The following is a 17,648-nucleotide window of genomic DNA, read 5'->3' on the forward strand; positions in this document are numbered from 1 at the left end:
GAACCATGAAAGGGTCATGAGGAAGTAGGTTTCGTCACTCCAGAATGAAATACATCAGAAAATAGAGTGGGTCCATAATTTTTCTCTCCCATCTCTTCCCTCCCTCCTCCCCCTTCCTTTTTTCCTACCTTCTTTTTTTCCTTCCTTCCTTCTTTATATCTAAGGCAGAGATTGCTTTACTCCCATATACGTTGTAGAACTCTGTAAACCAGGTTGCCCTCAAACTTCCAACAACTCTCCTGTTCCGACTCCTAAGTGTTAGAACAACAGCCCTGCACAACCACAACAGGCTACTAATCAATAGAAAAAACCCATATTTTCTGAAAATATTAAGCTATAACTCTATTCTACCCACGTTGACACCCAGAGACATGGCTTAGTGGAGGGTATAGTATTGAGTTAAATGAAGAGGCCTCAGGAAACCAGCTTGGTTTAATCATCAGACCTTCTGTCTGAGCTCAGATGGGCAAAGTTCAGACAAAGAAACCTCTCTGAGGTCCTGACTTTGGATGTTCACACAAAGAACAACAAAAACAGATTGGCAAGAGATGGGGCAGAAGAGGAAAATGAAACATTGGAGAACTGGAAGTTATCATGAGCACTGGGCACATTTCTGATGAGGTGAGCACAGAGGCTGAAAGTGGACTTGCATCCGTGTACAGTTGTCTCAAAGCAAATAAGTCTGGGTGTCACACCAGCCTGATGCTGGGACCAGGGTCACATGCCATGGACAGGTGCTGGGATCAAAGTTAACAAGCTAACCAACCTGCTCAAAGAGAAGGGATGCCACACCTTCCAAGGGAGCCTATCTCCCTGGGGGATGATTCTCTGAGAGCAGGGCTGAGTATAAAAGGCTATCCAGGGACGGTGTTTTGACTTTGTCAGAGGGGTTCAAAATACTCAGGGAAGATTTTAGAGAAAATTTCAGGAGGAAACCTCAGTTTGAAGGGGAGGTGGTATTCTGACTTGAAGCTGCATCACTGTGATTAGCTCTGTAATTTAACAGCAGGCTCTCACACTGCTTTTTCCTGCTATCTGCCCAGTGCGGAGTATGGCTTCCATTTTGCCTGCTTCTAATAGATCCATGAGACCTGACAAGAATACGTATGAGAGGTGAGTAATTTTTGATCTTTATCGTTTCAGTCAGATGAGTGTCCCTTGGATTTTATTTTAGATGCTCAGAGTGTTACACATCATTTTATATTGGACATTTAAAAATTGGATTTATGTATTCTAATACTGTTCATAATACAAATCCACGGGGGTTAGTGGGGAGAAAGCACTGAAAATTTTCATCCTTTGTTTTTTGTGGAGTTGGCAAGTTAGTTCATGTAAGAACGCAGAGCAGAGGCATGTAGATAAAAGTACTCCTGAGCAAGCCTAACCACCTGAGGTCACTCCCCCAGGACCCAGAGAAGGTAGAAGGAGGGAACGGACTCTGCAAAATTGTCTCCTGACCTCCACATGTGCACCCCGGCACATGTACATACGGTTTTATAAGAGAACATGATAAAAACATACATAGTAATAATAAAGGAAAAAGAGGGGAAAAGACAAAGAAAATAGGTCAAAAGAACTTACAAAAGCCGTGAGAATTTTAACCAAGCCACAGGAGCGGACAAATTCAAAGTACAGCCTGGAATTCACTGTGGAGTTCAGTGCTTAATTCCAGGACCACGGGCTGTACCTGAGAAATGATGAAAGGGCCCCGTGGTGCCTACGGCACTTTAACTGTGTTGAGTGCGTCATGGGGTAATTTCCTATGCCTTGTGATGGACGGACTTGACATAGAATCGACTTCTGAAATACCATGCATGTTATTCGTCTCAAAGGTAGGCATAAATCTGCCCTAGCTGCCTGCAAATTAAACTCTAATTTCTGCCTCCGGTTAGCAGAACATAATAGAGCATTAGTCTTCATGAGGCTTAAGGAATTTTTTATAAATTCCCTCTGATTCGCGGAGAATTGTGGGAAATGTCTTGCCATGACGTCAGCATACGGTCAGCGCTCCACCCCAAGCTCAAACCGACCCCTCCAGCCACCTTCATTCCTTCAGGGAAGCTAAGGAGAGATGGAGAAATATGCAAACGAAGGCAAAGGAAAATGGAAAATGTCCCAGTTAGTACTTGTCTTTGGTGACGAATATTTAGAGCACCAGTTAGGAAAAAGAATAAAAATAGACTATAAAAAAGGCACGGAAAGATGGCTCAGTGGTTAAGAGCACTGACTGAGTTCCAGAGGTCCTGAGTTCAATTCCCAGCAACCAGATGGTGGCTCACAACCATCTGTAATGGGATCTGATGCCCTCTTCTGGTACGTCTGAAGACAGTGATAGTGTACTCACATAGTACAACAAATAACTCTTTTAAAAAATAGATTTGCACAGGAAACAGTACGTGGAGTGTATTTAGTGGTAGATAGAGATTTTTAGAAAGAGAAGAGTGTTGGAAGAGCCAGGTTCACACTTGTTTGAATTTGGCATGAAGTCTCAGACAAGCTTTTCCTCAAAGATTTTTAAGACGTGAATTTATTTGTTTTTAGTTGAAAATGATAATTGACCTGTATTCCTGAGGCATGATGTGTTGGTAGGTTTTTGTTTGTGTGGTTGGTAGATTGGTTGGTGGTTGGTTGGTTGGTTTATGGTGTTGGGGACTGGACCCAAGGCTTCAGGCATGCTGGATCTATCACTGATCCATATCCTCATCCCATCAAGAGGTTTTGCACTATGTACGTGTTGTAGAAAATTCTATCGATCTAGATAATATATCCATTTCCTCAACAATGTTTCATTGTTTAGTGGTAAGAATGTCCAAAGTCTATTTTAAAGCAAGTTGGAAGTATATATGTATCACCTGTGGTTACCAGACAAGGTGGGATAGATCATTCACTGAAGGTAGAGATCCTTTGACCCTCTCTTTCTCACACTTTCCTGGCTGCTAGACTCTGATATCCTCCACTCTTCTCTCTGTTTCAGTTATGGCAACAGTTTTTTTAGAGACCACACAAAGGAGAGGTGGCACAGTGTTTGCCTTTCTGGGATGCTGTTCTCCTTAGCACATTTCCAGTTCTGTCCACATTACAAATGATGGGACGTTCTTCTCTGTGAAAGCTGGGAGAAGTGAGATGGCTCAGTGGGTAAATACCTGACACTAAGCTGGTGACTTGAGTTGGGTTCCTAGGAGCCATATCGTGGAAAGAGAAAAAAGACACCCACAAGCTGTCCTCTGACTTCCACACATGTGCCGTCCTGTGTGCACATTCCCGTTCACACCCACAAATAACTAACTGTAATAAAGTCTAAATAGTACTCCATTTTGAATACATATTAATAAACATATTTATAATATACACAAATATGTATATAGGCGGGGCTAAAATCAACATGGGAGTGCAGATTTCACACTGACATGCCAATCTCAATTTTTTTAAAAGAGAATTATTTGTTTTATGTCTTTGAGTGCTCTATCTGCATGTACACCTGCAGGCCAGAAGAGGGCATCAGATCCCATTACAGATGGTTGCGAGCCACCACGTGGTTGCTGGGAATTGAACTCAGGACCTCTGGAAGAGTATCCAGTGCCCTGAGCCACTGTGCCCTCTCTCCAGCACCCCTCCCCCAATCTCAATTATTTTGAATATATAACAAAAAGTGAAATTTCTATACTCCATGATAGGTCTATTTTAGTCCTCCCCCATAGTATTTTTTCAAACTATCTGTATTAATTTACACTGCCACCAATAGTATACAGGGTTTTTTTGTTGTTGTTGTTATTGTTTTTGTTTTTTGTTTTTTTTTTTTGTTTTTTTTTGTCTTTAGACCTCATTATCTCTTATCACTGGCCTTTACTAATACTGATTCCAGCAGGTGTGAAGAGATATCTCATTGTGTTCTTAATTTTAATTTCCCTAATGATTAGTGATAGTAAAAAATTTTTAAATATCCTTGTGGGACATTTGGATCTTTGAGAACATCTGTCCTAACCTTTAGGCTGTATTCAACTGTATTCTGCATCCTTCTTATTAAGTTATTTAACCTGGATTATAGACTCCTGTCAGATATGTAGTTTGTAAACACTTTCCTAAGCTCATGGATTGTCTCTTCGACGCATGAGTTTAGTTTGCTACAATTCCTTTTTTTTTTTTTTTTTTTTTTTGTCTTTCCTTGTGGAGTCCAACCCGTGTGACTACTTTCCAAACAAATATGGTGGAATTTTTCCCTGTGGTCTTCTGTGACACAGCATCACGTCTTACATGTACAGCTGCTGTCTTTTCTGAGCTGACATTTGGACGTAGTCCAAGACCTGGTTCAATTTCTTTCTTTTGCCAGTGGAGATCAAATTTTCTGGACTCCATTTACTGGAAGGCTTTTCCTTTGGTCACTGTGTGTGTTCGGCAGCCTTGTCGAATACCAGCTGTCCATTTATAACTGGGTCTATTTCTGCATCTTCTATCTAGTTTCTTTCAGTGATGGTTCAGTGCCACACTGTTTTGATTACAATCATGTGTGGGTTTTTGTTTGTTTGTTTGTTTGCTTGTTTCTTTTAGACCGTGTTCCACTCTTTGACAGAGGCTGCCTTAAAACCTTCTATATAGCCTAAACTGGCCTTGAATTTAGGATTATTCTGTTTCAGCATCACTAATTGGCAATCAGACATCACAGAAATCTAATGAACATCTCCAAAGTGTGGTATGGGATTATTATAGATTATTATAACAAATATAACACGAGAATGTAAGTAATGACAATGCTGATTCCAGACTTTATTCTTGAACACAGAAAAGGTGGACACCCATTGTTCTAGAAACTTTAAGACACAGGTGTCCTTGTCTAATTGAATCAGAAATCCAGAGAAGGAACTGAGATGCTCTTTAAAGTCCATCTAGTGATTTCACTGTATGGCTAGAACTTAGTTCTATATTACAGGTGCACGGGGCCATATATTTTATATTTCTCCTCCCTACAATAGTTTTGTATTTCCACTCAAAGATGATGTCTCTAACTTTGTTGTTTTAAAGGCATTATGTTAAACACACACACACCCTAATACAACCGACAAATTGAGTGAAGTTGTAAGTTATAAACTCAGCAAACGAAGATGAATATTTTTTATGTACTAACAAGAAACTGCCTGAAAATGAATTTAAAAAAATAATCCCAATTAAACAGAATAATACTGTATTCTGAGAAACCATAGAATACTGGTGACAGCTTCAAGACATCACGAAATATAAACAGGTGAGAGGAATGCTCATGTTTGTGAACAGAGACTAGCGAAGTGTCCATACTACCCAGTGTGGCCTGAGGATTCAACACAGTTCCAATTAAGATTCTAATGTCCTTTGTCACAGAAATAGAAGAACCCTCAAATCTGTGTGGAACCAGAAAAGGTTTCAAATGGCCAAAAAGCCTTCTCTGGTTGCTGAGAGAATGATACCTTAGCAGTCCTTTTTCATGGACCAGTGGGACAAGAGTCTCCATCCACATCGGACTCTAGTTCAAAGTTGCCCGAGTGATTAAAGAGTCGTCAGAGATGAGTGAGTGTGTTTCTTTGCGGCTCAGTTTGTAGATTAGGTTGGAAATCCCAAGAAAAATGTCCAGATCATGAAATCTGCTTTGGCAGAATGAAATCAAAAGTAGAATTGAATTTGGAGGAGGAAATGAGTGGCAGTGCTTCCAGAACTGGCATGTGAATCACTAGGGTTTCTTAAAATGCACGTTTTGATTCAATGGTTCTGGGGTGGAAACGTGGTTTGCTTTTCTAACCAGCTTCCTGAGCTGGGCTGGGAGGCCCAGAAGCCTCATTGAGCATTCTGCATCAGGACTGTGGGGAATGCTGACTCACTCCTCCCAGCAGGGGCAAGGAGGTGTCTGGTGTCTGCATTGTTTTGGGATGCAGGGGCTGGGCCTGAAATAGTGATGGTACAGCAGCATCATGGAGTAATCGTCTGTCTGTCCATCCTTCTTTTCTTTTTCTTCCTTTCTTTCAAAAGCGGTATGACTCAGCAACCAATTAAGATGTTGTCACTTATAATGTTTTTAAGGAGAAAAAAAAAATAACCTAATAGTATTTTGTTCCACTCTCTGAACAGTTAAATTTAGGTTAACAAATAGGATTTGTTAAGTCTTAGAGATTAAAGAAAGATGCATTAGACAGCCCGCATCAAGGAATTTACGGTCTTTTTGAGGAGACAGAAAGTTAACTCCATTTTAATAGCATTAGCACAACATACATGCTTTAGGAACAACAGTGAGGGAAGATATTGATTAGGGATAAAGACTGCTTAGAAAACTCTCCCGGAAGATGTGTTGTTTGAATGGGACTAAGGAATGAGCCCTGTTTTGATAGGAAAAGTTGGAAGGGGAGTGGAAGGAGAAGTTCATGGGCAAAGGCTTACTGCAGGAGTTCTCGGCGTCAGCAGCGCGCTTGATGGCAAACTTTAAAAAATACTTTCTGAGCATCCAATTGATTTTGGTCCAGTCACCAGTGTTTTTCCTTTGAATCCCCTTAGTGGTTTTAAGGCCCATCCCTGATCTAGAGGATAGTCTCTGGAGATGTATAAGGTCATGAGGTGAGTTGAGATGGTTCAAAGTATTTAGAAGGAAGTAGACGGAGCAAAGAATTTCCAGAGGATTCTTGGTAAGAGGTCTTGACCACTGCAGTTTAGGACAGGTGATTTGCTATTACAGATACCCAGAGGAGTATATCATAAACAAAATAAGAGAAGGCTGTTGAGAGTGTATTTTGTAAGTACAGAGTAGATTGAATTAAGGGCCCGCCTGTAAGGGCAGCTCGCTACCTTGTTTCACATAGATTTGCCAAGTGAGAAAGGAAGGACTGGTGACCCAGCTAGGACTGCTGTGAGGGGAGCTAGGCCAGTGGTCTTAGGCAGAAAGGAAACATAACTGGTGGGTTCTCAAAGGCACTGATGCTCAAAGTATTTCCATAAACCAGCATCATAAGAATGTACACACACATGCACACACACACACACACACACACACACACACACAGAGGTAGAGACAGAGACAGAGAAGCACAACTAAATCTAGATTTCTGAGAGTAGAGCCATCCAGACAATTCTTCATGGTTGCTTTTAAGAAATCCTGGCATATGAACACAGGACTCATATGTTGTTTATGTAGGTATACCCAGACCCAGACCCAGAACAAGTTGAGACGGGAGACAGGAAGTGTGTAGAGATGGAGACAAGTGTTGAGAGATGCCTCGTCAGTGGAGCATGTGGGACAAGGCTATTGAAGACACAGTTGCTCCCCGGGGAAGGATACAGTCAGGAAAGAAGCAGGGTTTTGTCAGCCATGCAAAGGGAGGTTATGTTCAGGCCTTGAGTGTGAGGTGGGCTCCAGGATGCAGGGGGAAATGAGAAGCCACTGAAATCCTGGATAATGGAGCGATGGGCCAATGCCAAGCGAAGCTTCTAGGCCTCCCACCCCTTTTCTCTCTCTGGAGCAAGTTTGTCTTTCCATTGTTCCCCGTCCCACACGCTTCTGATGTCAGTAAAAGAATGCTACTGGACATTTTCCACATTGAAGGACCTTCCTTTAAAGGAAAACAAAAGACTTTTTGTTTGGTTGGTTTTGCTTTTTGAGACATGGTTTCACTATGTAGCCCCAGCTGGACTGGGACTCCACAGTACAGACGAGGCTGCCCTCAAATTCACAGGTAGCAGCCTACCTCTGCCTTCCGAGTGCCGGATTGAATGCATGCATCACCATGCTCGGCTAAAGGGTTCATTTGGTCTTACCTTCAGTTTCTAAGTTTCCTATTTCTTATGGCAATAGTTTTGAATTTCATGTGTTCATTAAGATTAAACCCCTTCTCCTCACCCCCACCCCCACTTTCTTCAAGCTCTTTAGGCTTCATTTTAAGCATTTGCTTTCTTGGCTAGCTAATTCTTGTTTGCCCAGACCTGTACCTAGTCCTCCTTTCTTTGTCTCTGATGTACCCTAACTCACATTCCTCAGGAGCCTGTTGATCTCTCTGTGCCCAGCTCCCCATCCTTTGAAGTCTCTTTCTCACCTAAACCTTCTAATGGGACCAGGATCATGGCCAAGCTCACTGACCACAGACAGCAACCTCTCAGGGACCAGACACCAATACTGTCTGAGCTCAGCAGCTTCTTGCTCCGTGCAAATCATGGCTGAAGAGGGTACTGACTCCAGGTAGCCATTGAGATAATGTAATTCAGAACCAAGCAGCACTGTAGACAAGTCATGTCCTCACATCCCGTTGTCCAAACTCAGTCATATGACATTATCTCACTGGGGAGTTACCTAGTGGTGTACCCCAAAGGCAAAGAATCAGAAGTTCACAAACACAAAGCACTTTGGGTCCCACTTTGCTTTTTCTGGTTGATCTCAATAAAGCCTCACAATATTGCAAGTAGAGGGATAATGGATGCTTCTATCACTGCACACAAGGCTTTTGCAAGCATCTCTCTCTCTCTCTCTCTCTCTCTCTCTCTCTCTCTCTCTCTCTCTGTGTGTGTGTGTGTGTGTGTGTGTGTGTGTGTGTGTGTGTGTGTGTGTGTGTGTGTGTGTGTCTGAGTTTCCTGCATAAAGGTAAGTGCTTTGTCACTATACATCCCAATGTCTTGTAATTATCAGGAAATTCAGGGCTCACAAACTGCCTGATGGCAGTTTTCACCACCCCTACTTCACGATGAGGAAACAGAAGGACAGCGTTAGCTTACTTATGCTTGCACGGTAAGTGTGTGTCCAGTTGATCAGACACTAGAACAAAGGCAGTCTGAGAGCCACGTCCCTACATTATGTAGCCTCACAGTAAGAGATGACAATTAGGGACAGAGTGAACAGAGGGAGATGACTGCAGACTTCCTAGCTGCGTGGGAGTGTTCAACTTCTAAGCATCTTGCTGTCTCAGTTTGTAAGTTTGATTATTAATATTTCTCATGTAATGTAATGGTCATGGTATTGAATGAGTTGGTGTATTTATTTCATCAGTTTCCTGGGATAGTATAGTTTCCATGCTTGGGTCTAAATGTGGTATATAGTAATTGTAAAACAAATGTTAACTATATTATAGATTTAACTATGAGAGTTTTGTGGGCATCGCTGTGTTAGTGGCGCTCATAGGTGTAGTCTGTTCTCGTGTCTCAGGTGTTCTTCTCTCCAAATAGCTTGACATCTTCATTGTGTTTTCCCCTAGAGAACGGTCTGTGTATGTTAGGAATCCACACTTGGATGCCATGGACGAAGACATTCTCTACCACTTGGATTTAGGGACCAAAACACACAACCTACCAGCCATGTTTGGGGATGTAAAGGTAAAACTATTCTGAATGTCAGAAACATTACTGTATTTACACAGCCATTTTTTCTCTCTTTTTTTTTTCCAAATAAAGTTAATAGCCTTGGGTAGAGATAGGTCAGAAGTCCCAAGAGCACATGAAGCCACTCTAATTTGGAATGCAAGCATCATGAATGGTCATTTCCACCCCAACAGGATACAAAGGTTTCCGAACTGAATCCAATGCAAACATGATCACTTCGCTGCTCTGTTCCCTGGACATAAATCTTGTATTGACAACGCTGTTGGGTATTCAGAGTTCATTATGTCTTAACAGATTCAGCTCACATCTTAACGTCTACATTTATCGCTGAACCTCACTAATTCTCATCTTATTGAATCATAAAAAAATTCTAGACTAACAATGCCTTATTATTCTCTTCTCAAAAACGACCATTTGCCCGTATTTTGAATCATTAAGATTTTATCATCTTATAAGAAATATTTCATGAGAAAATTGTTTATGGAATAATAATGGGAGAATTGTATTACTAAGTTATTTATTTTATCATACACATAAACTGTAAGAGCGATTCTTGCTCCTTATTTAAAATTAGGAAAACACAGACAAGAACATTCTCCTTTTAAAATATACCTTATAGCCATACTTCCTAGACCAAGACACCACCAGCCCACTTTCTTTTCTTCCATTTCTCTTATTCGTTTTTTTCTACTGGTATATATTCATTGTAGTTGGTACTAGGTTACATAAGGACATTTTCTTATAAGCACATAGAGGACTTTGAGCATATTACCCCTATACTGCCTCCTCCATTGCTTTTAATAAAAAATATTAAAATACTTATAATAAGACTAAGAGTAAAATAAGACTCAGCATAGACTGATGGAGTGGTGAGAGCCTCTATTTCAAAACTTGGGCAGTTGAGGCAGGGGGATCAGAAATTCACATTCAAATCATCTTTGGTTACATAACAAGTCCAGGGATAGCCTGGGTGAGGCTCTTATCTAAGGATACCCTTTATCACTTTATTTAACGTTATATTATTACCATTTTCCCATATTATTCCATTTTATTTGAAAATCACTGTTCATGGGATCAAGAATTACATAAACTATTTTTAACTTTTGTAGTTAATGTTTCTCATTAGAAACAGGACTCAAGTAGATATTGTTTCTTGTAAGGACTTTTCTCATGCAAGGATATTAGTATAGGTTGAGTCACAGACATGGTCAAAGGGAATGAACTCACAGACGTCAAAGGAAGTTAAAGTTATTCCAGAGTGGCAGAGCTGGTAGGAGCTGGTACTTAGACCAAGGTGCCAGGGCTCTTGCTCAAGATACTGAGTAGATCCCGAGTTACCGTAAGTCAGAATTCTCAAACATGAACTGGGAGGAATGTGGAGAAAGAGGACAAAGAGGATGAATTTAGGCAGAGGAAGAAAGGAGGGTGGAAGAAGGAAGTAGGGAAGCAAGTACATCTAGGATGCCCATTGTCGGTCCGCGCATGCGCAGCCACCTCCTCCGTCCAGCGCTAAAGGAGAGAACGTAGGTGGGTTTCCAGACAGCAGCACAGCCTGTGCCCCAATTCCTCTCCACACCGCAGCTCCCTGCCTTTGTAAAGCCCACCTTCTTTTCCTGCGTCATCTTTTGAATGCAATCTCTGTCTTTTCTACTGAATCTGATGTTTAGGCCCCAGGAATCTTTGATGGAGTCAATGTTGGTACTTATTAACTGGATTGTACCTGAATTCAGATGTTAGGTGTGAAGTTCGTGCCTCACAGTGATTTCCCCAAGACCTTTATCTAAGGATGACTGTTTGGAATAGAAGGATTGCCATAATTAACAAATGAAGATACACCGTATTCAGTACATTAAGAAGATAGGAGGGGTTGGGGATTTAGCTCAGTGGTAGAGCACTTGCCTAGTAAGCGCAAGGCCCTGGGTTTGGTTCTCAGCTCCGAAAAAAAAAAAAAAAAAAAAAAAAAGAAAAAGAAGATAGGAGATGTTTTGATACAGACTGGCCTATTATCTACATGTCCAAGTGCCTGCCTCTCCTCTGCCATTCTTTTTATCTGATCCTATCTAACCCTACCCTTTAAGGAGACTCATTCCTTTCTTATACCCACATGCCTGTAATCAAAACACATGGGAGGTATAGGCAAAAGGGTCAGGAGTTAAAATCAGGCTTTGCTTACATTACAAACTAGTTATTATTTTTCCTATATAGAAGAGGACACTAGGTCTCAATGTATATGTGGTGTTAAAACTCACCTGTTATATTTATCTATCTGTAGAAGGCACAGGCAGTAAGTGGAAAAGCTGAGATTAAACCCTAGTTTCCCTGATGAAGCAGTTGCTTTGCTAGTTATTGGTAAATAACAGGATGGATAACTTTGTTTTAGAGATGAGAATCACACATGTTATGTACACACACACACACACACACACACACACACACACACACACATGAGTACATATGGTCTTATCTCTATTACATTAGAAGTTGAGACTTCATGTTCCCACTTGCTACCTAGCTGGATTTCCACCAGCATGTTTGCCACACTGTTTCCCGGAAACACTGTCACCCACCAGGACAGTCACTTGAATAACAGACATGTGCCAATTCAAAGAGTTTTGTCCCTGACAGCAACCCTAATCGTAGCCCCATTTTGATGCATAGGAGGCAAAAGTGTGTTTAGCTTTAGGATCTGAAGAGAATTATAATCACAGTGGAAACGGAATGTTGGCAACAGAAGATAAAAACCCAGTTGTGTTGTTATAGATCCTATCCTCAGAAGTGTGTCTGCACCAGTGCTCCCTTATCTCAGAGTGAGAACATTATAGACGTGATTTCTTCCTTAAGTCTCAGGTCAGCAATTCTGGCTACAGAGCAAAGGATACAAACCACCAATACCTAAAAACTCACCTTTACCCAGCAAATGAAGGTGATAATTATTATCAGTAGTAACTTCAAAAGGAGAGAAGATGGTAAGATACACAGTTAGGACCCGAAAGAGTTAGGTATGGTGGTGCATGCTTGCACTCAAAGCACATGGGAGGTGTGAGCATGAGGGTCAGGGGTTCAGGCCTGGCTTTCACTATACAATGAGTCCAAGACCAGCCTGGATTACACGGAATCCTGTCTTAGACAAATGCACAGAAAAACAAATCTGACTGACTCTGACGGTTAGCCTTACTCCTTCACAGCTTTCTTATATTTTGAAGGGTTTTCATGTTGGTACTACATAGTCTATGTGACTTAGGACAATGTAAGTTGACCTTTAGGTCATAGCAAGTACAGCAGGGATACCTGGCTGATGGCTGACCAGGTAGAGTAGAGGTCCAGAGACCTGGTCCTCTCGTGTCTCTCTGTTTATAGATTGTATATATGTGTATTATATCCTCCTGTGAGATGGGGATGGGGTGCATCTGTGAACCAGGCTGGAAGTGGCTCATTTCTAGTGGCTGGAACTTGGGCATATGGCCTTGTCTACCTGGAAAGATGTCTGGGAAGTTAACATTACCTGTAAACTCAGAGAGAAGAATCTTGACATGTAACTCATCCGTCTCTGCCACACTCATAAAAGATGAATACGATTGAAAAATATGATAGAGGTGCTAGAAAGATGTTTTCCAAATTCAATATCCAAATGTATATTTTATCATGTTGTCACAGATGCCTTTTATAAAATCACTGACGTACCCTTCATCCAAGCAATTAATTTTGCCGAGCTTCTAATTACATTTCTCCCTTAACTGTTCTCTCTCTAAACCCTCCCATATACTCCTCCCCACTCTCCTCCAAATTCCTGACTTCTTTTTCACTAATTGTTATCGCATGCATATGTGCATATACATATACCATCTTAAACATTATCTGGTTCAGTCCATATGATGTTGCTTGGAGGTATGTTTTCAGGGCTGAGTATTTGGCACTGGCCAACCAATTGGTGTTCTCTTCCCTGAGGAAGAACACCTCCCAGCTTTCTTTATTTGCTGTGTGTGTGTGTGTGTGTGTGTGTGTGTGTGTGTTTGCATGCCCATGGGTGTTGCTCTTGTTTAGCTCACATTTGGGTAGTTATGTTGGTGAGACTCTATGAGTACAGCTTCTGCTGTTATAAGTAATATGGTCTCCAAACAATCTCCCTGGTCCCCTGGATCTTACAGTCTTCCCCTCTCCTCCTTCACAATTCCCTGATCTTTAGGTGCAGGAATGCTTCGTAGTTGTAGCCGCTGAGACTGGGCTTCACAGCTCTAAATTTTGACCGGTTGTGGGTTTCTGTAATGGTCCCTCTCTGTTGCAAAAAGGTTTTCTTGATGGGGTTGGGGGTAAAGATTACACTTACCTGTGGTTACAAGGGCAAATTTTTATAGATTGTTTTAGGGATAGCACTGGTTTAGTAAATTAGTGGTTGGAGATTCTCCTCCTAAAACCATGACTTTCCTAGTTCTGAATAGTTAGCTAGGTTTCCAGTCCCATGAATGTTGAGTGGGTCTTACGTCCAATTAGAGAGCAATTGGTTACTACCAAGATGTGTGGGCCACTACTGCACCCTTCGGGTTAGCATGCCGTACTGGTTAATGTGGTTCACAGACATCATAGCCACATGATGGCTGGTTGCCTACCTCCTTTAGAAGCTTGAGTTTTACCATGCAAAACTCTCTCAGGTAGGGAGCATTTGATCAGTTCAAGCTCAGGGGGCTTTGTTCTGAAATGCATGGTGTCATCAGAATTTTAAGTAACATGGAAAGTCATTGCTTCATAAGACTTCAGAATATGCATTGGACTGTTTCTAGTCCTTAATATACAAAATGCATAAACTCTGTGTTGTAAATTAATGCCATATGGCAAAACCTTTTAAGCTACTGGGGATGTTTGAAGGTGAGTTTGTTCTGGAAGTCATTAGGCAAAATCCTGAAAATATTTTTATAATGCTTTATTCCTGCCCAGTGCATTTCTACCTTTTTTGATAAGTCCTGGACAAAGACCATTTTGTTTGGAACATAAATCACAGTCAGTGCCACTGGTGACCAATGTTGGCTGGTGGTCTTCAGCTGTGTGTTACTTCTTATTAAAGCAGCCAGGCTGGTCATGGTGTCTACAGGCGATGCTTGGTGAATCTGGGAGTAGGTGTCAGGAGCTAAGCTTGCTTCTGTCTATGCATGTCTCCAGAAATCTGCAGACATTCTGCCTGATTACTGCAATATCTACAGTTCAAAGCAGAACACAAACTGCAAACTATTCTAACATCTGTTCTGGTTTTATGGTCAATCCAAATGATTGTAATTTAGATGTACTGGCACCACACAGTGAGGTTATTTTCAATCTCCTGTATTTTGTATATTAAAAGGGGCCTTCTTGTACTTAGACCTTGACCTGCGCACAGCAAGAAAGTGCTCAACTACTCATAACAAGAAAGGAGCAGTATTCGAGGCTTACCTTAAACATGGCCTGCCTTGCCTTCTTGTCTCTAGCCTTTAAGGCTGTCTTCATTACTACCTTAAGGCCCCATTGAGAAACCTCCTAGGGAATTCCAGAGAAGGCAGCAGTGAGGGCAGATGAGAAGCAGTACCCAGACAAAAAGAGTAATTATGTCCTGTGATTGAAAGTTACTGTACGCTGCCCAGAAATTATTGTTAAGTGGAAACAGGATGCATCATGAGATCAGACCACCCAATACTTCTGTTGATTTCTTACATGAAGGACACCCACTCAACAACCTCAGGAATTTCTTCAGACAGCCCCTGCGAAGGCCCTTGCTAGCCTTCCTTGGCTCCTCTGCCCAAAACTGCCCACATCAGCCAGGCACCACTAAGTGTCTTTTTCCCCCCAAGAAAACTTACGTTGGCTTCATTTTTAACTGAATTCTGCATCAGAGATGTGGGCTCAAAATGCAGGCCAGAGCGGTGTTATCTGATATGAAAGGTAGAAGTCCACAGATGTGGACACTGAGAAGGTTCCAGGATCCATGCCTGGTCCTTTGTTAAATTCAGTCCTACTTCATCCTGATTAAACTTGAGAGTGCCAGAGATGATGATCTGAGGAATACAAAGGTTTTGTGTGTTGCTGAGCAAGTGACTTAATCAGTGGTGAGCTAGTGCTCAAAGCCAAGTGTGCCTACACTCAAATGGCAGCTGTCCAGCATTCCTTGGCTTTTGCTTTCTGCACCTCACTCTATACACAGTGCCATATATACCACACCACATATACCACATTACATATACCATACCACATATACCACATCAGCATACTGTATCACATATAGCATACCGCATATACTACACCATATATACCACATCACATATATCACATTACATATACCACACCACATATACCACATTAAAATACTGTATCACATATAGCATACCACATATACTACACCATATGTACCACATCACATATACCACATTACATATACCACACCACATATACCACATCAACATACTGTATCACATATAGCATACCACATATACTACATATATACCACATCACATATAACACATTACATATACCACATTATATATACCATACCACATATACCACATCAACATACTGTATCACATATAGCATACCACATATACTACACCACATATACCACATCTCTTACACCACATATACCACATCTCTTACATCACACCATATAGACCATATCACATACACCATACTGTATATATCACACCACACACGCCTCTTATGACACACCACACCACATTTGCACCATACCACACAGCTTTTGTTTCAGAGTAGATTTCTGCCTGACAACCTTCTGTGTGCTCTGCTTCCTCTTGGCCTTCAGACCCCTCTCTCTGTTGCTAATCCTGCTTGGTGCCCACCTGGATGCCTACTCATGTAGGCCACCAACAGGACACTCCTTTCCTTTCTCTCTGGCATATTCTTCCATCCTTGGGGTTGACATATCTCTAACAGATTGTGACACAACCAATTATAATTTTCTTTTTGAGATAGGGTCTCACTATATATTCTGGTCTGGCATCAAAAGCACTATGCAGTCCAGGCTGCTCTCAAACTCATAATCCTCCTGTCTCAGAACTCTGGCTGTAGATATGTGTTACCATGCCTAACTGCCGATTATCAACACATTTTATTAGTCATGACAATTCATGACAACCTTTGACTGCAACATCTACCCTAAAGTCAGAGAATAAGATAAATACAAAACCAAATTAGGGGATGGATGACCTACTGCAGTCAAGTTCTGAGCTTACAGTAACAAGCCGTGTTCCGTTATGATTTTTTTCTCAGTGAAGGAAAGTCTTGAGATGCTTCCTATAAAGGTTGAGGGTATCATAGTAAATTTTAAAATAAAGGATCCTGATTAAGGTGGATACACAGAAAACAGAGTAAAACTGGCAAGTGCTTACAATCCACATCCTTAGCACTTGACACTAAACGTGTCACGTGAGTGCTCCCCACTAGGATGATTATAGCCATGAAGATGCCGGCTGATGCTACCACACCACCAGGAAACACCTCCTTGAACAATGTGAACATTTACATGATTTTCTTCACTAATTTAGTACATAATGCATTTCAACTAGTTGCCTCCTTTCAGGTTAATGACGTAAATGAGCCAAATTTTGAACACAATCAAAGATATCTACACACACTCAGAAGTAAATTAAATGCGCTGTGAAAACAGAAACATTAGAACCGGACATAGCCCCTTGCTCTTATCATAGTGATGACGGTAGACACCCGTTCATTTTTGTTGACAGTTTGTCTGCGTTGGTGGGAGCCCGAACAGAATGAAAGCGTTTGCACTGTTTATGCACAAGGAACTCGGGTTGGAGGGAGATGGAGACGACATCGAAGACATCTGTGCGGGGACAGACAGATACTGCATGTTCAAAACAGGCCCTGTGCTCTCCCTCAGTGTAAGTAGGGGACGGCTGCAGGCCAGCTAGCCTTTGTGGGATGCACACCAAACTGGGACCATCTGAACACAGTTCTCGCCCCATGCTGCTGTGTCCTCTTACACAAGGAACGAAAGTGAACAACTGGGAAAAGGTTTTGGGACAGGGCAGAGCATGCAGGGTCACTACCTGCCTTTATACTCACTACTTAACTATTAGGAAAGGGCAAAAGTCTTCAAAGCTCATCTCTCTTTCTGTTCCTAACTGTTCAACATGGTCCCCTTCCCAGCCATTTCCTTTCCTTTGTCTTTTATCCCGCCTTAGGAGCCTTGAGCTACTCATAGAGGCCAATTCTCAGGATTGTTAGAATTTAACACAAATAAACTTGCCAAAAAGCAGCAAGCGCATTTGCACTGAGGTCTTGTGATGCGTTCTGCTCTCTGTCAGAACCTGATAGCTCTTCTGGACACTGTCTAAGATGCA

At 41.6% G+C, this 17,648-nt stretch overlaps 1 protein-coding gene across 3 annotated transcripts in view; it reads left to right on the forward strand.

The window, feature by feature from the left end:
- The first annotated feature begins 634 nt into the window (after nucleotides 1-634).
- The window catches only part of Upp2 (uridine phosphorylase 2), a 37,848-nt gene continuing 20,834 nt past the window's right edge, over nucleotides 635-17,648 (forward strand). The window contains exons 1-4 of one of the 3 annotated variants that reach the window (XM_032901935.1): nucleotides 1,052-1,113; nucleotides 7,629-7,682; nucleotides 9,189-9,306; nucleotides 17,028-17,186. In XM_032901935.1, the coding sequence (XP_032757826.1) occupies nucleotides 1,052-1,113; nucleotides 7,629-7,682; nucleotides 9,189-9,306; nucleotides 17,028-17,186 (393 nt within the window). Of the gene's footprint in view, nucleotides 1,114-7,628; nucleotides 7,683-9,188; nucleotides 9,307-17,027; nucleotides 17,187-17,648 lie in introns of all 3 variants that reach the window. The other 2 variants (XM_032901938.1, XM_032901937.1) reach the window with 2 other exon arrangements.

The sequence above is a fragment of the Rattus rattus genome, chromosome 5 (genome assembly GCF_011064425.1).
Source record: "Rattus rattus isolate New Zealand chromosome 5, Rrattus_CSIRO_v1, whole genome shotgun sequence".
NCBI lineage: Eukaryota > Metazoa > Chordata > Mammalia > Rodentia > Muridae > Rattus > Rattus rattus.